Genomic DNA, 22,356 nt, shown 5'->3' with positions numbered 1-22,356 from the left:
GAACTTGAAATAGAGCTTTTGATTTTTTTCTTTTAATGAAAAACTGAATATTCAGGTAATTTAGCTTACTATAATAAAAGATATTACTTAAAGTTGAACTTGATCCAGGTTTGGAAAGTTCCTAAAGGACATGTTGTAATACAGGCACAGCTATATGATAGTGCTACATTATGGATAAGTGTAATTCTGAGCATTATATCAAATTTGCAGTTTGACATTTTATAAAATGTCATATAATAATCTAAATTGTATACAGGGGCATTTCTAAAGTGTGTTACGCAAATTAGAAGAGACTATTAAATGTATCTTTTTATATTATCCTTAGCACCTCATTTCTTCAGTGTATCTGATGTTGTGTTTAAAGAGGCTCTTTGGGTTTATTTGCTGTTGTTTCTTTTAGCTTGTTGATGGAGAAAAGCAGCTTTTCAGCTTTAACTTAGAAAATTACTTTTGGAAATATTTTTATTTTTAGTTGCTTTATTATATCCATTAAGGGTAATAGTTATTACACTGTTCTTATAATTAAATACTACCCTGTGGGCTGAAGGTATGCATTCATTCACAAAGCCCTTAATTTTCTTGAAAGTAAGGAAATAGGAAATGGAAGTTAAAATAGAAATTCCTATCTCTGTCTTTGGAGAGCAGCTGAGAATTTTATACAGTTTGGGACAATTACAGATTCTTCTTTTTTTAATGTTTACTTATTTTAGAGAGCGAGAAGGAGAGAGAGTGAGCATGCAGATGGGGGAGGGGCAGAAAGAGAGGGAGACACAGAATCCAAAGCAGGCTCCAGGCTCTGAGCTGTCAGCACAGAGCCCGATACGGGCTCGACACAGGGCTCCATCTCGAGGACTGCGAGATCATGACTGGAGCCGAATTCAGATGCTTAACCAACTGAGCCACCCAGGCACCCCCAGATTCCTCTTTTAAGTAAATGTGCTTGTAAAATAAGATTTACTTATATCTCCTTCTCTACCCATACACCCAGTCATCTGTAAAATGTTTGCTTAAACAGCAGGATGTGGGAAAGGATTTCCATACATATCTTTTCCCTGGTTCTAATCTACTCAGGCATTTTCAGATCATTTCTTAGATTAGTATTCTCTTTCACCTTCTTTTACACCTTTCCCCATTGTTCTCTGTGAAGCAAAATAGAAGCGAAATTTTCTGACAGGTCATTATTTTCAAAGTGGAGAACCGGTATCTATAAATTTGCCCAAGTGCTTGATATACCTACAACAGTAATTTGCTTTCAAATGGTAATGGGGAATCACATTTAGTTTTTTCAGGTTCAGTATACTAATATTTAAATTCAGTTCTCAAAACAAAGTAAATTTCACATTTGTCATGTTTAAAAGGATTCTTTGAGGGGTGCCTGGGTGGCTCAGTCGGTTGAGCGTCCGACTTCGGCTCAGGTCACGATCTCGCGGTCCATGAGTTCGAGCCCCGCGTCAGGCTCTGGGCTGATGGCTCAGAGCCTGGAGCCTGCTTCCGATTCTGTGTCTCCCTCTCTCTCTGCCCCTCCCTCGTTCATGCTCTGTCTCTCTCTGTCTCAAAAATAAATAAATGTTAAAAAAAAATTAAAATAAATAAATAAAAGGATTCTTTGAAAAATAGTAATAAGCTGAAATATGAGAAAGAAGCATTATGTTGTGTTTGTACTTCATTTTGGTGAGTATAAAGTTAATGCCATTGCATTGAGGCTATAAAAATATATAACTTGGGGCGCCTGGGTGGCTCAGTTGGTTGAACATCCGACTTTGGCTCAGGTCATGATCTCACAGTTTGTGGGTTTGAGCCCCACGTCAGGCTCTGTGCTGACCGCTTGCTCAGAGCCTGGAGCCTGCTTCAGATTCTGTATCTCCTTGTCTCTCTGCCCCTCTCACACTTTGTCTCACTGTATTTCTCAAAAATAAATAAATGTAAAAAAAATAAAAATTAAAAAATTAAAAATATATAACTTACTTAATTTTTAATGTTAGTAAAATACCTTGTGGGGATTCTTTCTTTAAAAATGATAGGGTGGTAAGCATTTGTTTTTGTAGTTTATGATGCATTATGTGTATTTTAATTTGATTTAGATACATAATCTAGAATTTTTTTGCAGGAAAATGCAGTGAAATAATGTGCTGATGCTATCTCATGAGTTTGGTATAGTGGTAGGTAAGAAGTTTGGAAGAGCAGCTCTTTCAACTTAAGGGGTAACAAACTACTCCTGTGGGTCAAATACAGCCTTCTACCTGTTTTTGCAAATAAAATTTTATTCCAACACAAGCATGCTTAGTTGTTTACATGTTGCCTATGGTTGCTTTTGCACTACCAAATGGCAGAATTGAGTAATTATGACAGAGACTGGCATGTTTGAGTATTTATGGTTACAAAGCCTAAGATAATTAGTGGCCCTGTAGGGAAAAAATCTGCATGCAGCTCCTGTTCTAGATTTGGGGAGAAGGAATGCTGTGTGAAGAAGAAGCTGTTTTTGGGGGCTCCTGAGTGGCTCAGTCAGTGGTTATGCTTCCGACTTCAGCTCAGGTCATGATCTCACGCCTGGTGAATTCAAGCCCCGTGTTGGGCTCTGTGCTGACAGCTCAGAGCCAGCCTGGACCCTGCTTCGGATTCTGTCTCCCTCTCTCTGTGCCCTTTGCCCACTCACAATTCTGTTTCTCTCTCTCAAAAATAAACATATAAAAAAAAAAAAAGCTGTTTTTGATTATTTTTCTACAGTTGAAGGCACATACTTAAAGGGAGGGAAATAATGTTTATATTATTTTATATGGTCTTACCAGAGCCTAAAATTGTTGATGTTTTATGTATGTGATATAATTTGCTAGTTGGGCCAAACTCATAGTACTGTAATTTTGTACTGGTGATTTGCAGTTATAGAGTCCAAAATGTTACCATGTGATAAGAAATAAAAGGTATGAGAGTACTCTTATTTAAAATTTCCTTGTATTTTTATAATTCCCACCTCAAGTGGCAATGTGGTACATATGTGTTCACTGTTCATATTAACTTCATAAAGTAGGATGGCTGCTCATCCCACTGGAAACACACTAACCACTGACTGACTTTTGAAAATCAGTCTTGAAAACTGATGGGATAAAGCTTTAAGATAGTAGATCATGATTGACCAATGAGACATTCCTGTGAGAGAGCACACTGTTATTTATTGGAACAACAGTTCAGTAATAGATCAACTCAGTTTTATCTTTGTATGTATTTGGTATCTTAAGACCTTACATATTTATTCCTAAAGTTCTTGTGTAGATGTATTTGAAAGTTTTTGTCCAAGGGACGACAAATTCTCTGGAGTCCTTTCTCAGTAGACATAGCTAGGGACAAAATAGATAGCACTGTGTTTAAGGGTGTCAACTTTGGCATTAGGGGGTGCTTAGTTTAGCTCACAGCTTTACCACTTCCTAGCAGTGTAATTTGGACAGATTACCTCATCACTTTAATCTCTAGTTTTCTCATCTCTAAAAAAGGGAGGGAGGGGAAATAATAATACCAACCCCACAAGATTTTTATATGATTACATGAAATAATGCATGTAATCAGTGTAGAACAAGCTCTACAGTAAGCAATCATTAAGTTTTACCTACTGCTTTCGATTTTATAGATTTAAATTTTATCCATTTCATTTACTTACTAAAATCTTATTTGTAAATTCTATACAAGATCAAAAATGAAATCACTTTAATTGATAAGGGAAATTCTATAATAGGATAATTTACAAATATTTTGTACTAGAATGTTGTGATAGATATTTCCCAGTAGAATAATGAGAAGAACCCAGAGAGGGAGACAGCATTACTACCAAGTCAGACTTGCTTCCTAATTCTCTTAGTTTGTAAGTTGTTTTACTTGGTTTTAGAATCATTTCCTTAAATAATATTTACCAAAGAAAAGCAGAGTTAATGAATTTTCTCAGGAGTAAGCTATTCACTCATAATACACAAAGTATGTTGAGAACCATATACAAATATTCTTCCCCTTTATAGAAGAAAAATATATCTCTCTTTTCAAATTAAGGCAAAAGGGCATAAAATATTTCCATAAATGCTGTAGGTTACAGCCAGACACTCTTCCAGACACTTAGTATCTAGAAATGAAAGAGTATCTGTCCCTGGAAAGTTCATCAGTAGTCAACAGACAATATTGATACAATTGATAAGAAACTTGAAAGAGGCTATATAAGATACTGAATTGTCATAGAGGGAGAGGTATCTAATGCAGTGTGTTGTAGAAGATGGTAAGGGAAACACTAGGAGTAACACCTCAGCTGAATTTAGCTGGGTATTGCAACTTAGGGAAAGGCATTTATAAACCTTAGAAGAATGTAACAGGCAGTTGTGTATTTTTAGATATGGCAAAGAATAAATATAGATAATCATTTAAGCAAGAGCTGGAGATATTAGTGGGAGACAAAATCATCAAGATCCTTTTGATGATGTATGAAGGGGAGTGTGTTTCTTTCCTGAAGGCAAAGGAGAGAAAATGACAGATTTTGACAGAAGAGTGAGTGTAATTTCTCTTTTTAACAATCTCTTGGCATTGTAAGGATGGATTGAAAGAAACAGAGTCTATATGGAGAAATTGGTGAAAAGGTTCTGGCATTGATCCATGAAAGAAATCATAAGGCTTGAACAGAGTCACAGTGAAAGTAGGGATGGAATTAACAGATTAAAAATATCTGTAGGATTTAAGAGCTTCATTTGAGTATAGGGAAGAATTGAGTGGGAAGAGTATGGGATCATGTGTTTTTAACTTATGTGACTGGATAGAAAGTCCTATCATTTACTGTGGTAGGGATTTAAGTGAAGTTTGTGAAGGTGGGCATGTTGAATTTGAGATACTTACCCATATAGCCAAATAGAAATGTTCAAGAGGCATTGGGAGCTCAGGAAAAAGATTAAGGCTAGAAGATTCAGCTTGGGAATCATTGAATATGGAAATTGATTGTATTACCTCATATGTATGTAACCTAAGGCTGAAACTTTAACTTTTAAAACAGGTGAAAGAAAAGGAGAGGAGTCAATAATTGAGACTGAGAGCTGCTTAAGAGGCCAGAGAAAAATAAAAGAAATGGTGTCTTAAAAGCCAAGGGATTAATTTTTTTTTTTTTTTTTTAATTTTTTAACGTTTATTTATTTTTGAGACAGAGAGAGACAGAGCATGAACGAGGGAGGGTCAGAGAGAGAGGGAGATGCAGAATCTGAAACAGGCTCCAGGCTCTGAGCCATCAGCACAGACCCCGACGCGGGGCTGGAACTCACAGACCGTGAGATCATGACCTGAGCCGAAGTCGGACGCTCAACCGACTGAGCCACCCAGGCGCCCCCCCAAGGGATTAATATTTTATGAAAGATGGAAACCTAAAGTAAATTAGAACTGAAAGGCATTTTTTGGTTGTCAAAACCATTAATGACCTTGACAAAAAACAGTTTTAATTTAGTATTAGGAATAGGAGTAAGATTGCAGTGCACTGAAGAGGGACTGGGAATTGAAGAATGGAAGAGACAACACAGACTATTCTTCAAAAAGTTTAACAGTTAAAAAAAAAAATCGTTTTCTGAATGTGGAGTACTATCACTTGAACTGCATACTTCTATTGTATTTTTGTGTTATGTTGCAATGAATTTATTTAGATGTCTCTCTTTTAAGTTATGAACTTAATATCAAAGGTTTTTTTATTGAACCTTTTTAGATCTTTAATGCCTCAGAGTATCTTGTGCATACATTAAGGGTGGAACAAATGATGAATGAATCAACCAGTCAGAGATACAAAAATGAATAATGTTCTTTCTTGTAAGAAACTTAGAATCTGTTAGGGGAGATCTATACAGATGTCTGTAAGACTGATTCCTTTCTTGTATCCTCCTTTTACACTGGTCTTTTTCTGTACTTCACACTTGGAAAGCCCATTTATGGCTTAGAGCCTTTGTAGTACCTATTCCCTTTGCATTGAATTGTTTTTTCCAAAATATTCCCATGACTAACTCCTTTATTAGCAGTTCTCTGTTCAGACACCACCTTCTTACAGACTTTTTCCTATCTTCCCTCCCATACTTCAACATCGTCTATTCCATTTAGACACTTTATTATATTTCTCTTAATATAGATATCATTGTCTGAAATTCATATTTTTAAAATTTGAGTTTTATGAGCTACCACGCTGGAGCAAGTGAGAGCCAGATAGGCGCTGGATGGTGACTGCCTCACTGAGGAAAATAATTAAACATGGACAGAGGAGATCCTTAAAAGCCAAGAGGCAGATGTCCTCATGTGCTTTCTTTATGCAAACTCACTGGGAGGAGCACAAGAAGCACCCAGATGCTTCAGTCACCTTCTCAAGAGTTTCTAAGAAGTGCTCAGAGAGATGAAGACTATGTCTGCTAAACAGAAAGAAAAATTAGAAGACATGGCAAAGGTGGGCAAGGCCCATTAAGAAAGAGAAATGAAAATTTATATCCCTTCTAAAGGAGAAACGAAAAAAGAAGTTCAAGGATCTCAGTACACCTGAGAGGCCTCCTTCAGCCCTTTTCTTGTTTTGTTCTGAGTATCACCCCAAAATCAAAGGAGAACATCCCAGTCTCCATTGGTGATGTTGCAAAGAAATTGGGAGAGATGTGGAATAACACTGCTGCAGATGACAAGCAACCTCATGAAAAGAAGGCTGTTAAGCTGAAGGAAAAATATAGAGGACATTGCTGCATAGTGAGCTAAAGGAAAGCCTGATGTGGCCAAAAAAAAAAAAAAAAAAAAAGTCAAGGCTGAGGAAAGCAGGGAAGAGGAGGAAGATGAAAAGAATGAGAAGGAGTAGGGCAGTTTTTTTTCCCCTGATCTGTAAAGCATTTAATGCCTGCTGTACACAACTTTTAAAGAAAAAAATTGAAATGTAGGGTTGCATAAAAATTTGTTTTTAAACTGTAGATTGTCTTTTTTTTTTTATATAGTTAACACAATACCAAATGTGTCTTTAGATAGCCCTGTCCTTGTGGTATTTTCACCAGCCACTAACCTTGCCTGGTACAGTATAGGGGTTGTAAATTGACCTAGAAATTTAAAGCAGGTTCGGAGCAACTGGGTGGCTCAGTTAAGTATCCAACTCTTGGTTTCAACTCAGGTCATGATCTCATGTTTCAAGTTCACGCCCTGCACTGGGCTCTGCACTAACAGTGTCAAGCCTGCTTGGGATTCTCTCTCTCTTTCACTCTCTACCCCTCTCCACTCATGCTCTTACTCTCTCGAAATAAAACTTAAAAAGAAATTTAAAGCAGGTTCTTATTGGTACACAGCAGAAACTAGTTATGCATGGGGATGGTAGCTTTTTTCATCTTTAGTTTTCTTGGTGCAGCTTATAGGAAATAATTGTTTTGTTGATGGAATACCACTCTAATTGCAAAAAAAAAAAAAGTTACAGCTGTTTTGTTGACATTGTAAATAATTGTTAATGGAATACTACTCTAATTGCAAAAAAAAGTTAACAGCTGTTTTGTTGACATTGTGAATGCTTCTAGGTAAATATAATTTTTTTAATTAAAAAAAGTAAATAGAATTGGGGTTCTGTTCTATTTTCTTAGTAAGCACCATTAGGATAGTCAGGGATTCTATCTTATTAGCATTGACTAAAATAGGAACCCATGATGGGGCGCCTGGGTGGCGCAGTCGGTTAAGCGTCCGACTTCAGCCAGGTCACGATCTCGCGGTCCGTGAGTTCGAGCCCCGCGTCAGGCTCTGGGCTGATGGCTCGGAGCCTGGAGCCTGTTTCCGATTCTGTGTCTCCCTCTCTCTCTGCCCCTCCCCCGTTCATGCTCTGTCTCTCTCTCTGTCCCAAAAAAAAAAAAAAAAGTTGAAAAAAATAAAATAGGAACCCATGAGTCTATACTGATATAAGTAAGTAAATGAATAAATGAGAAAGGAGGAAAAACTCTTACTTAGGTCAAATGTCAACTGATAATTGTAGAAAGAATGATGATTTGGCAACTATCACAGTGGTAGTTGATTCATTTGTGTGTCATTAACAAAAGCTAACTAAGACTAGTAGAGGATCTTGGTTTGAAGATACTGGCTTAATCTAGCAATATGTTCCCACAACATGTTAATCAAAAAGGGGAAATTGCAACTTTACAGGGGAGAAAACTTGAAAATACATGATAAAATTAACTTCACAGGTGGTGAGATGAGTTGGCACGGTGTGTTCTCTCAAGTGGTACACTGAAAAATACAGTATTTTATTTGTGGGATTCCTGTCAAGACAGTAATTACCTAGATTCATTCGTGAAGAAACATTAGACTGAGGCTTGAGATCATCCTACAGAACTTAAGGTCTGTATTTGTAAATTTCTGAGGACACAAAACAGAAAGCCTGAGGAAATTTTCTACAATGAAGGAAATTGCAGAGATAATATAACTAAAATATAACATGTGTTGCTATATGGGATCCTGGACCAAAAAGGAAAAGGAAACATTTTCATAATAGTTGACCAAATTTGAATGGGGTCTGTGGATTGGATGGCAGTTATATAAATATGGATTTACCAGCTTATGTAGATGAGTATCCCTGTTTTGGAGAAATATAGACTGGGATATCTAGAAGTGATGGGGCATCAAGTCTGCAGCCTGATCTTAAATGGTGCAGGAAAAAACTAATGGTAATGGGTACGTTGATCAATCTGGGTTACGGAGATATGGAAGACATTGGTACTGTTCTTGAAACTCTGTAAGCTTGAAATTAAAAATTATTTTTTTTAAGTGCATAAGAAGTATAGTGGGTATTCAGTAAGTTTGGTAGTAATGGAAAGGAAAGCAAGAGCATAGTAATTTATAGGAAGATAAATTTGTGAAAAACTGTTGGTCAAAGAGATGGAACTAGAACAGTAGACTTGATATAGGAAGATCTAAGGAGGATGGATAGAATAAATAGATGAAGATGAGATGTGTAAAGAGCACTTTATTTTGGCCTATTTCAAAAGAGAGTTAATTAAGTTCACAATGAGCAGATTCTACTTTCATTGTGAAATACTTTATGTTAGGAAACAGAACTGGGTCCTAGAGGTATGTGATAAAGCCTCGTAATAGGAAAAGAGTGACAAATAGGGACCAGTGAGCTTTAGCCTCCCAAATAAATAGAGGGAGGGTTCATAATATTTTCAGTGTTGCAGATTTAGTACGCATATCTTCCTTTTCCATAATAGTACCTAGTATCTTGGGAGCAGGATCGGAGTAAGTGATAATTACATGGATACAGGTTAGTCATTGGTGGTGTAGGTGGATGAGAGAGTGAGAAAATTGGGCGTGTGTTGAAATGATTGACACTGAAGTTTGGGATTATTTGTAAGGGAAATGAAACAGGTCTGTAGTAGATTGGTAGGAAAGAAAATCAATGGCATCTTTTTTAAAAAAACATTGAACTACATTTAAATTACAAGCAAATTTTAGCTGCCTGAAGAGCAAGGTACTTTTTAGCTTGAATAAGAAAATGATACTGTAGTATACATGACAATATACATGATGTTTTTAACATTTAATTCTGTTCTAAAGACATCAAGAGTGAAATCTGATTCAAATCTGTGTTGTAGTAGCAAGAAAAATTAGAATTCTCTTGATTTCTGCCAAGGAATGCTAGATTTTCCAAGATATTATAGGTTTAAATATCACATAATTTCTTTTTTTATTTCAAAGTAGTAATGTTTGGTTGGTCTGCACAGTTGATGGCTCCTCTTAGCACGGAAAAGTTTATAGATCTACTTTTTCCTTTTAAGATAATCTGTAGATGTAACCTGCTGTACTGTTTCCAAATGTGTGCGGTTTTCTGCTTGCAGAAGTCAATCATTCTTTGGCATTTACTGTTCCAACCTGTAAAGGACTTTCTTCATCACTGACTAGTTCACATAATTGTCACTTCCAATCTTCTAGCTTTTAGTTTAAGTAAATACATAAATACAAATTCGGTTAAGCCTTTAAAAGTTGCCTAAAAAAAGCCTTTAAAATTTAAATTTTGGGAATGCAGACTTTAGGTTCTGCTTTAGTTTCTGCATAGAATTTAAGTGATTCAGAGCCCTATTACTGATTGTTTCATAAAGTTTTCATAACATTAGATAGGACATTTTTTTCTAGATTTTGAGAGTTTTAATACCCAAGTCCATGACAAAGTAGAAAGCCATGTCACAGAGACCTGTGGAGTACCAGAATACCAAAGTCAGATGCGTACCTAACATTGCCTAGGCTTCATTATGGAGAATGTCGGTATTTTTATTTATCTGAACTTTACCTCTCAAACTTTTTATTTTCATGAAACTTCAAAATTTCCAAGAGGGATTCACAAAATAGAATTTGTTGTTGTTAGGAATTACCTACAGTGTAAGAGAACCAGTTTCATTGGTGTGGCAGTGGAATATACAAATTAATAGGGTACTTCAACCTAAGTCCTGTGTTCAGGCAAATCTGTTTTCTTTAAGTCCCATTCTTTCTTACCAAGCCTTTTCATAAATAACATCTACACTGCTGTTTTTCCAAATAAAGATAAGTTGTTGTTTTGTTTTTTCTTCTTTGGCTTTATCTTTGCATTGACAATGATGTCTAAAAAAGTCACTGAAAATTTGGTGTCACATCTTATTTGAGGATTTAAATAAGTGAAGCTGCACATTCTTCTCATTGTAATTTTTTTCAGATTTTTTGAATGCTAGGTTTGACATAAACACAAATGACAACATATTAATGAGCACACTTTTCACAGTAATTATGACAATTTAACATTATTGAAGAGTGAAAGTAGTGATACACTGCTGTCTTATGTTTGCTTGTCATTAAACACTAGCTTAATATTTAAATTTGACTCAAAAATGAATTCCAAAAAAAGCATTTTCTATTTTGCACCTAGCTCATAGTTTCTTAGAGTTTATTGTGGCTAAAAATATTGTGGTAACCAAGTCTTGTCTGCTTAATATTCTTCAGTAGCTACCTCACTGGGTTAAATCCAAACTCCTTAACAGGTATTTAAAACCGTCTATTATCTTACTCAGATAAAACCTTTCCAGCTTCGTTTCTTGTTTCCACTTCTACTTTGTACTCCCAGCTTTTCTCACTTTGCCAATCCCCTGTCCTAAGAGCAACATCTAGATGTTATTGAAAAGAAATGACTACTCTGTTTTCCCCTAGGCATTGGAGCTTTGCTAAAAAAACTGTTAGTTGAAGTTTTTCTAAAATCATGCTATCTAATTTTAGCAGGACATTCCCCTTTTGCTTACAGAGTTTTTCCTTTTTTCTTACTGCTCTTCTTCCACTTTATTTCCAAGCTTTGTTCACTTTTTTTTTCTGGTTCCTTATTTTGTTTCTCCCTTTCCCCATTTTAGGAAATAATCCTCAGATAATTGTATTGTTGCCGAGGTTAAGAATCATCTAATTTCTTTCCAGTTTACTTTAAATTTGCTATTTCTGCCATACCTCTTTCTTCTTCATACATCTTAGAAACCTGTGTAATCCTCGTAGCCAAGGCCAACCACGATGACTATGTTTTTCATCTTGTTCCTTTCACCATTACATAACATTGGTTTATTTTAATGTCCATAACACTTTTTTAACATTTTAAGACTGTAATGCCCTACTCTTTGGTTTATTATTGACCCAACTAACATTTGAGGTAGGCTTGGGGAAGGAAAGTTTTTCTAATTCTGCTCTCTACGTTTTTTTTTTTTTGTTTTTTGTTTTTTTTTAAGAATAATCAGTTTTTAATATATCCTTCCACATTCAATTTAAACATGTGTATAGTGGTTTTAGAAATGTTTTCCCAGGGGCGCCAGGGTGGCTCAATCAGTCAAGCGTCTGACTTTTGCTCAGGTCGTGATCTCATGGTTTGTGGGTTTGAGCCCTGCATTGGGCTCTCTGCTTGTCAGTACAGAGCCCGCTTTGGATCCTCTGTCCCCCCACACCCGCACCTTCCCCCCTCTCAAAAATAAACATTTAAATATAAAAATGTTTTCCCAGTAAATTTTTCTTGTGCAGTCCTTTTCAGTCGATTTATGTGTATTTATGTTTCTGATAGCCATTTTAAAAGAACTTAGGTGAATTTGTCAGATCATCTTTAGTTTTACATTCCCATTAAAATAAATTAATGATCACAAGTAATGATGCATGAAATAGAAATTGTTTAAGGATGCTTTAGAGTTCTGTTTGAAATTCTGCCAGGAGTTCCGGGGAGTAGGGGTGAGGATGGGACAGCACACTATTGTATAGGTCATGGAAGAGGATAGTAAAGGGAGATTTCCCTAAAAGGTCAAAGATTTCTCTCCTGCAACCAAATGGAAGAAAAGAGGTCAATTGAAATAAAACACACTTGGGGAAAATGTGCATAATGTTGTTTTATTTTAGTACTTGTCTATACAGAGCAAAATTATTAAAATATTAAATTGGTGATATTACTAATAATGAAGTCAATATGAATATAATGGGACTTTTTGTTCTTTTAGTTAGTGAAAAGTCACTGAACGCTGACTTTCAGGTTTCTACTATTTTCATTAAAAACTGGCATTTTGGTCAAAAAGGTGTTTGGTTTTTGTTTTTCCCTCTTTGTTAACATGAAAATATGTGAAACACCCTCTATAGTAGAATGTAAAGCAAACTTTTATTCAAATACATAAGAACAAAATGATTTCTATCAGTATTATGAAGCACAATGAGATGTCATGATTTTACTTTTTCATATATTCTACCAGTATTAACATAAAATTTTACTTTGTTGTGAGTTTAGGTCAGAGCCAAATATTTACCTTAATTTTTAGAAGAAAAAGTGAATATATTGACTTAATTTGTGGAATTAAAAGTTGAATAAGTAAGTTTAAGAGTTGAATAAATGCTTTATTGCCGTTTTTTATTCAGCTAATACTTAGTGCAATTCCCATGTGCCAAGTGGTATGTAGACCACCTTTCTGGAAGTCATAGTCTACTACCATTCCTTCTTCTCTTTTCACTGATAGTAGAGATACAATCTTCTTTCCTTTAATTCCCCAAACAGCTCTGTATTCTATCTCTTTTGAGCTTTCTCTGCTATCATAATCTGTTTTATCACTTCTCTCACCTGCCTGTACTGTTCTAACAACTTTCACCTGGCCTCCGATTGTTTATCCTAATTCACACTGATGCCAACAGGATCTTTGCTGATACTGACCTGCTTAATAATCTTAAGTGATCCCCTTTAGAAAACATATTTTATAGTATACCATAAAAGGTCCTTTACAGTTTTTCCCTAACTTCATCCTTGTGCCTTTACCTCACACTCTAAGTTAGCGTACAGACTACTTGGAGTTCTCACATTGACATTTTCATGCCTTTGATCAAACTTTTCTCTCTTGCCATATGGAATGTTTCTGTTTTTTTAAAGTAGTAAGAGTATTGCTAAAGTAGGGGCGCCTGGGTGGCTCAATCATTTAAGCATCCAACTCTTGATATTGGCTCAGGCCATGATCTCATGGTTGTGAGATCGAGCCCCAACTTGGGGCTCGCACTCGCTCTCTCTCCCGTCCCCTCTCCCCCCACGCCAAATAAATAAAGAAACTTAAAAAGAATATCGCCAAAGTAAAAATAAGAATACTAATACCAATAGAAGCAGTGGTAATAGTCTTACTGTGTACCAGGTACTACATCCTCACTTACTTATTTAGTTTTTGCAACAGTGCGATGAGATGCGTAAAGAAAAGAAAACTTAGGCATAGGAAACCTGTAACTTACCCAAGATTAAACATATAGAAAGTGGCCATACCAGGTCATGAACTAAGATGTTTGACGCTGGAGTCTGTGTGCAAAGCTTACTACATTACGTTGTGTCTTCATGCAGAATGCTCTGTCCAGGCATCACTGCTTCTGGATTCTTTTCCAGATCCTATTTCTTTGCCTCTCAGGAAAAACACCCTGTTCCCTTGTTTGAATCTCTTCTGATCAACAGTATAGCACTTCAGACATGTTATTGCATTTACACTCTTTTGCCTTGCTTCTTAAGGACAGGAATCCTGTGTCTTTGTATCTCTAGTGTTTGGCACATACTTAATCTTCAGGCAAATGAATAAATGAGTGCATGAATCACTGAATTTTAAAAGTAGAAGGAACCTTAGGAATCATCCAGTTTAACCACCTTGTTTTATAGATAAAGAGCCTGAGATAAGTGAATGGGATACAAATACCAAATTTTAATGTAGATAATTTACCAAAGTTAAATTTTATCACTAGTCTTTAGTGGTTGGTTACCCACTTAATTTGCTTCAAAGCTCAGAAGAATGTGAGTTGAGACTATTCTAGGTAGTGTTGGCCGACTCTGGTTTAGGATATAGCATTTAAAATGTTCTGTTAGGGCGCCTTGGTGGCTCAGTGGGTTGAGTGTCAGATTCTTGATTTCAGCTCAGGTCATGATCTCAGTGGTTGTGAGATCAGCACTTACAGTGTGGAGCCTGTTTGGGATATATTCATTCATTCTCTCTCTCTCTCTCTCTCTCTCTCTCTCTCTCTCTCTCTCTCCCTCCCTCCCTCCCTCCCCCTCCCCCTCCCCCTCTTCCTCTTTCCCCCAAGCCCCTGCTCGATCTCCCTCTTTTTCTCTCTCTCTCAATAAATACTTACTTAAAAAAATGTCCTGTTAATACTATGTTTGTGGTCATTTATATGTCATATCAGTATGAAGGTGATAATACATCTGTACATTTGCTTTTGTGGATCTTCAAACTACTTTCTAATATCAGATATAAGGAGGGGGTTGTTTTTGTTTTTTAAGAATTAGATTGGATGGTTGTAACATGCCACCTTTGAAACCTATTGATAAGTTTGAATTTGGGAAATGGATAAGGCTAATGACAATATTCTCCACTTTTTTGTGTATTTGAAACTTTCAGGGGCGCCTGGGTGGCTCAGTCAGTTAAGCGGCCGACTTCGGCTCAGGTCATGATCTCACAGTCCGTGAGTTCGAGCCCCGCATCGGGCTCTGTGCTGACAGCTCAGAGCCTGGAGCCTGTTTCAGATTCTGTGTCTCCCTCTCTGACCCTCCCCTGTTCATGCTCTGTCTCTCCCCGTCTCAAAAATAAATAAAAAAACATTAAAAAATTTGTTTAAAAAAAAAAAACTTTCAAATAATGGAAAATAAGAGGAAATAGAGGTTGGTAAAAAAGTATAAATTTACAGCTATAAAATGAATTAAGGAAACTAAGAAAAAAAATAATAAAGCCTAGAAGTTCTAATCTCTGGTTTTGATTATGTGAAATTGAAATGTTTATTTGTAAATATAGATATTCCTGGAAAATGTGTATCTTTTACAATTTCTTTCTGAGCTTATGCTAGTATAGCAGAATGTGTAATTTATGTATTTTTATTGACTTCATGGGAGATAAAATGAACTTTGTTTTGGTAACTAACAAATCAGCTTTGGTGATTTTATATGTAACATATTTAGCTGAAGATTACTGATGGGGAACTCATTTATGAATTACATTTTTAACTTCCTAGGAGAAAAATTAGCTTTTGTTTCTGTATAACATAATATCATATACAGTATTAATCACTATTGTGTATTACATTATGTTCTCTTACTACAATTTTGTTTTGTTACTTCAGAAGTTCAGATTCTTTCACAAGATTCCGGATAGAGGTTACCAGAGGTGGTGGGTAGGAGATCATAGGTAAATGTTATTATTAACATCCTGTTTCTCCTGGTAGATTGGTGGACACACAGGTATTGTTTATAAGTGAATGATTTAATAAAAATAGACTTGTATAGAGGAAAATTCCTAATATAAGTATTTAACACTTAAGTACTTAAGAATATGTGTTGGGAAGTGAACATAACAGATACAATTTTTTATCTCTGTTCAGAATTTGAATTACAATTTATAGAGTTAATTCCATTAATACTAATTTTTTTTAAGGGTTCTGATGACTGCCTTGTGAAAATCTGGGCAACAGATGATGGAAGATTATTAGCTACTTTAAGAGGACACGCTGCTGAAATATCAGACATGGCTGTAAACTATGAGAATACCATGATAGCAGCTGGAAGTTGTGATAAAATGATCCGAGTCTGGTGTCTTCGAACATGTGCACCTTTGGCTGTTCTTCAAGGCCACAGTGCATCTATAACATCACTACAGGTAATTTGCTTAATCCCTGTAAAATCCTTTTGATTATGATTTAAATTTCAAGTCACTGTTATAATCCGTTGTGTGAAGCCAACTAAAATGAAGAAAGGAATATTTCTTTTTTCTTTATAAATATATGGACTTTAAATACATGGTAGTCATGACCTTCATCCATAGCTCTGTTTATTAGTTGCTATTTATATGGTAAAAAGTGGGTTATTTGGATTGTGTCACTCTTATATTTTTTTTCTTCAATTGTTTTTCAGTTCTCACCATTGTGCAGTGGCTCAAAGAGATATCTATCTTCTACAGGGGCAGATGGCACTATTTGTTTTTGGCTGTGGGATGCTGGAACCCTTAAAATAAAGTCAGTTGCTCTTTTATATCATAGAATCGATTATTTAATTTAATGGTTAAAATTGCAATAATATAAAGTAGTCAACAATAAGTATAAATTTATTCTCCTTGAGTAAAAAACAGAAATGCATTCACTGACCTCTTTGATTTTCATGCTTCTCCCCACACCCCCCTTTTTTTCCATGCTTCAAAGAAAGTTTATGTTAACAGGTGTGGTTTTTGGTTTTTTCTCTTTTTCCTAGCCTTAGCCATTTCCTTCAGAACATACCTGTTTCATTATCACTCCTTTCTGTATACGGCATAATTTCATCTCAGTAGCTCCTTCTGGTGTTGAGAACATAATCTTAAGAATTCCTAAGGCTATTCTTTAGAAGAATTGTAGTTTATTTGTGTCACTGAATCTACAAACTTTAGGTTTTATTGAAGATCTCAGGAAATGTAGGAAAACAGATTAAGTTTTTACTAAATTACATCAAGGTAGATAAATGCATCCTCACCTCATCCCATGATAGCATTTTGCATTTGTGCTTTCTCTTGTTCTAGTATCTTGGTTTATTAAAACAAGGTGGTTAGACAGAGTTCTCTTTCGATTAAGGACAATGAGGCAAAACAGTTCTTAAGAATTGGCATGGCCAGGACTTAGAACAACACTTCTCTGCCCTTTGGTACCATGCTATCTATGCCTTGCCACCTCTCAAGTAGGTATAATAGGGAGAGGAAGTGCTGCATATTGCCCCATAGGCAGTCTGTGAATGGGGAATTGGTGCATTCAGTGATTCTGCAGTGTCTAAATGGTCATCTCTGTGCTCTCATGGTAGAACATCATTCAGATTAGAAGGGATATCTCAATAATTCTGTCTGACTTTTGTTTATAAATATTAACTCAAGTTGAGTAATTTGAGAATGTCTTTATAATTTTAAAACAGTATTTAGATAAGCTTCGTGTATATTAACATTCCTGTAGAGTGCTGCTAATGGCAAGGCATTAAGAGGCCATGGAAGGTAGAATAATATAATAAAATGTACTTCATTTGAAAAAAAGGATTCTGATTAAGACATGATTGTTTGGAGAAAGCAAGTTGATTTCTAATTTTAGTTGCATTCTTAATATTTAGAATATTAAAGATTTTCTGTAAACATTAAATAAAAGTTTAAATATTTTACTGATGTGTGTGGACAATAGCAAAAGTTAATTGTTGTTTTCCTTTGAGTATTTTTTACCTTCTTATGGACCAGATTAGGATACCATTGTGTTTTCATGTTTGTTTTTATAGAGAAGAAAAATATGACTAACAGTCTTCAAATTATAGGAACAAAAATGTTTTCAAAAAATTAAACTCTTCAACTTTGTGCTTCTTGCGGATTACATTGCTAAGTACGATAATATTTATCTGGATTCTTGAGAAGTGAATTATTCCATATAAGTGATATTTTTTTCAGAACCTTTACAGAGATTTAGCCATTAACCAACTATCCTAACAGCTTTTTCACATAAATGTGTATTTTTAATGTAGATGCAAGTAGAGAAATGTATATAATTTTCTGCTGTTTTTTTCTTAACATTTTATTATAGGTATTTATAATAATTTTAATAGCTGCGTTATGTTCCACTGAGTTGTTATGCTATACTTTGCTTCATGTTTTTCCTATTTTTGGACATACAAATTTTTTTATAGTTATTATAGGTAGGATTCTTTTCTATTCTTGTAATCATCCCTTAAAAGCTTTTAACCTACAGTCAGGCATAAAGGAGTAATTTTTTCTTAGTTATAGACTTGGGGACACTTAGTTTCTTTTCCATATTTACTCATGGCTAATAACTGCCAAAAATTTTAGCAGGATGTAGATTGTTACTGTCACATGGGTTTTAATTACTGATCAAAGCCAAAAATTGTATTGAACTGTAATGCTTTTGTATAATCTGATGAGGAGGTGCCTTCAGCAACCCAGTCTGCATTGAGAAAATCAGTTCTTTTAGAAGTTAATGAAACCTATTTTGAAACCCAAACCTCTTGATAAATTTGTTTTTATACAGAGTTTATGTATGTGGTTACAACTTCCACTAATAAAGATGCTGCTTCTTAGATGAGAAATAGGAGTGGCTGTGTGACTCAGAATCTGACTGAAGAGATCTCTGAGTAGGAGAGAAAGGCTGTCCAAGCATATTTAGATGTAAGAGGAGAATGGGAATCCTAAAATATATAGATGATAATGATTACAAATTTTTATTAAGCACTTAGTCTGACAAGCTTGTACTAATAAGCACTTTCTATTTGTCATCTCACTAATCTTTATGACAACCCTATGAAGAAGGTACAATTATTTTCTTTAGGACAGATAGGAGAGAATATAGAGGTGGATACTGGAAGTATTTCGTCAACCCCCTCTCAAGCAGAGTGCCAAACTAAAAGCAGTTATTCATTGGTCGACTATCTAGAACTGGTTGAATTAAATTAATTAAAATACTAATGATACTAATACTTATTGAGTGTGCAGTACTAAGCATTTTACGTGGGTTAAATTTATTCAATTATCTCAATAACTCTTAAGATATGCTTTGTTTTTACTCCCATTTTATAGATGAGACTGAGGCACAGAAATGTTAACTTGCCTAAGGTCATAATGCTTGATAAGTGGCAGAGCTGGAAACTGGACTCACAGAATCTGATACCAAAGCTTTATCTTAAAATATTTCCTCAGATGTGCTTTTATTTTATTTTTTTTTTTCTTCAACGTTTTTTATTTATTTTTGGGACAGAGAGAGACAGAGCATGAACGGGGGAGGGGCAGAGAGAGAGGGAGACACAGAATCGGAAACGGGCTCCAGACTCTGAGCCGTCGGCCCAGAGCCTGACGCGGGGCTCGAACTCACGGACCGTGAGATCGTGACCTGGCTGAAGTCGGACGCTTAACCGACTGCGCCACCCAGGCGCCCCATCAGATGTGCTTTTAAAAACAAATTATTTGTGGGGTTCCTGGGTAGCTTAGTTGGTTAAGCTTCCGACTCTTGATTTTGGCTCTGGTCATGATTTCGCAGTTCGTAAGATCAAGCCCCACTGCTGACAGCGTGGAACCTGCTTGGGATTCTCTCTCTTCCTCTCTCTATCTGCTCCCGCCCTCAAAATAAATAAACAAACATTTAAAGGGGGCGCCTGGGTGGCGCAGTCGGTTAAGCGTCCGACTTCAGCCAGGTCACGATCTCGCAGTCCGTGAGTTCGAGCCCCACGTCAGGCTCTGGGCTGATGGCTCGGAGCCTGGAGCCTGTTTCCGATTCTGTGTCTCCCTCTCTCTCTGCCCCTCCCCTGTTCATGCTCTGTCTCTCTCTGTCCCAAAAATAAATAAAAAACGTTGAAAAAAAAAATTAAAAAAAAATAATAATAATAAATTATTTGTACTTGTTTATCTATTTTTTCCTTTTAAAAATATTAAAGTCCATTTAAAATGGCAATTTGTATGATTATTTGTATATTCTGATTGTAAGTTACAGCTAAATGGTTGCTTAACACTTACAAGAATGAATGTGCTAAAAATTAACAAAAATGGAGAGCTAGATTCCATAAGATATTAATGAAAGTAGTGTATTTAGTTGTCTTTATAATTTCAGATTACTTAAATTATGGTTACTTAATTCTACTCTGAATAATTGTTTAGGTTTTAAGAGTGTTTTAATAACTTTCTGTTCTCTAAACTATTCATGCTCAGTTATGTCAGGGCTTGTGACTATTAGGAAAATTGTATAAATGTCACTTTAAAAATTTATTTAATTAAAATTTTTAACAAATACTTTTGTGTTCTGTATCACTTTGACAAAAATTCCTTTTTCTGAATGTGTAATTGATAGATCATAAATATTTTGTCCTTTTTTTCCCTGATACGATTACAAAACTGAAACCACTCTATTTTCAATTGCTATGGATTATACAATTTATGCAGTGCACTTTGATTGAAAGCTCTAATTATTTCTTTGAATTTTCTCCCCTGATATCTTAAGGAAAAACTAGATCAAAATGTATGTTAAGTAGGGCTCTAAATAAGATCCCTGTATTAGAGCATTACAAATATATTGTGTACTTATTGGACCTGGTATGGTATAAAATCTACAGTTTTTCTTTCTTCAATACTGTTGATTGTAACAAACATGTAACGTCAGTAGTGTAAATATAAGACATTCAGTAATACAAAATTATACAGTTAATGTACATATATTTAAAGGAAGATGATTTTTCTGTAGATGTCTATTTTGAATGAACATTATAGTTGACATAAGATTCAAACAGTCTTCAGATTTTCACTAGGATAAGTGTTTAAGATTCTTTTTGGAGTCTCAAAAGGCATATTTTGTCACATTGGAAGATAAACAGAGGGAAATATTTAATTAACAGTGCCTAATATTGAAAAAGTTTAGTTAACTGATGGTACTTATGCCACAGAGGCAGTACCTATTTTGCTGGTGTATTCATGTTTTCAAATGACTTATTTTCTAACGTATTTGTGCATTGCTACGGTACTGTATGAAAAACTAAACCCTGTTAAATTTGATTAGAAGTAAGTATAACTAATAACTGCATGTCTGGTGTGACAGTGGCTTTGAGAGTGTTTCATGTGTGGATTGTTGTATAATCTGGGGCTCCTATGAAATCTGTAGAGCTTCCATAAGATCTGCTGATCACGACACATAATGATTTCCAACTTGTTTAGGAAGGGAGCCATCTGTTGCTTCTTATTTAATTTTGTCTTTCTGTATTTAGTTTTTGAAACAGCTCATTTCTGGTGTTGCTCTTCCCTTTAGGGATATTTTTAATTGTTTATTTTTTACATTATAGTCCAAGACCTGCTAAATTTACAGAGCGCCCTCGGCCTGGAGTTCAAATGATCTGTTCTTCTTTTAGTGCTGGTAAGATTTTTCTCTCCCTAATTTTCCACTTAAAGTTGTACATTAGAAAGCTTCTAGTGGAACACATAAAATTTTAGAAAATATTTATTATCGTAATATAAATCATATTCACATACATAAACCAGGGGATGGTCATAAATTAATTTAGAAATATTTGAACTTTGCTAGAGTCTTTTTATGTATTCACGTGACTAAGAATTTTCCTTGAGACCATAATGCTCTGCTCTGGAGAATAAGAGTTTCAGAATCGGCTCTGTTAAAGAATATATCTTTGAATAGTTATCTCATTGTGAGAAAGGTATTTTAAATACGTTTTATATTTTCATGACATTTGGGAGGTATCCTGTAGCTAAGTAAAATAAATTTGATTGCTATTTGTAAATATTAAATACTTCGCTCCAAATTCTTGTTCTTGCTCTTTAAAAAGTAGCTATATAGCAATGCTGATAACTCCAATTATGTTTTGAGTTTGTGCAGTAGCATTTTGAATGGACATGTCTTTTTAAACAAACTATAATTTGAAGATTTGAAATGAATTGATGAGAAAATGAAATGAAATATTAATAGATTTAACACCTATTAAATGTTCCTAGTACCAGTTCCTTTTACATTTACTTCGAGTTTTACTTGTCTTTTCAATTCATAATTGTGAATAGCAGTAGTTCCTCAGATAAGTGATAGCATACTAATGACATAAATCTGTTTTTTCCATATTAATATCCAAACGTGTTTAATTTCTAACTTCTAGATTTCCACTTCTACTGCCATGAAGACCATTTTCCTTTTTGTAATAACACAATTACAGGCTTTATACATGATTTCAGAGTACTCTGTAAGGAGTTATATACAGCACTGTTTCAGCACTGTAGGAGAATATTGATTCAAAGTGGAGAGAGCAAATTGCTATATAAATAACTGTAATGTAAAGTAGAATGTATGTATTACAGACAAAGTCTTAATAAGAGTTCTTAGGATAGCAGGCTCATTTGATTGCAG

General features: G+C 35.2%; 1 protein-coding gene across 4 annotated transcripts in view; it reads left to right on the top strand.

Annotated features, from left to right (window-relative positions):
- The window catches only part of PHIP (pleckstrin homology domain interacting protein), a 150,645-nt gene that overhangs the window by 34,359 nt on the left and 93,930 nt on the right, over nucleotides 1–22,356 (top strand). For all 4 annotated transcript variants that reach the window (XM_058734526.1, XM_058734524.1, XM_058734525.1 and 1 more), the window contains exons 8-10: nucleotides 15,900–16,121; nucleotides 16,376–16,476; nucleotides 21,290–21,360. In XM_058734526.1, the coding sequence (XP_058590509.1) occupies nucleotides 15,900–16,121; nucleotides 16,376–16,476; nucleotides 21,290–21,360 (394 nt within the window). The remainder of the gene's footprint in view (nucleotides 1–15,899; nucleotides 16,122–16,375; nucleotides 16,477–21,289; nucleotides 21,361–22,356) is intronic.

Source organism: Neofelis nebulosa, chromosome 6 (genome assembly GCF_028018385.1).
Source record: "Neofelis nebulosa isolate mNeoNeb1 chromosome 6, mNeoNeb1.pri, whole genome shotgun sequence".
Lineage (NCBI taxonomy): Eukaryota > Metazoa > Chordata > Mammalia > Carnivora > Felidae > Neofelis > Neofelis nebulosa.
The sequence above is the reverse complement of the archived record's forward strand: the minus strand, read 5'-3'. Positions and strand labels throughout refer to the sequence as shown.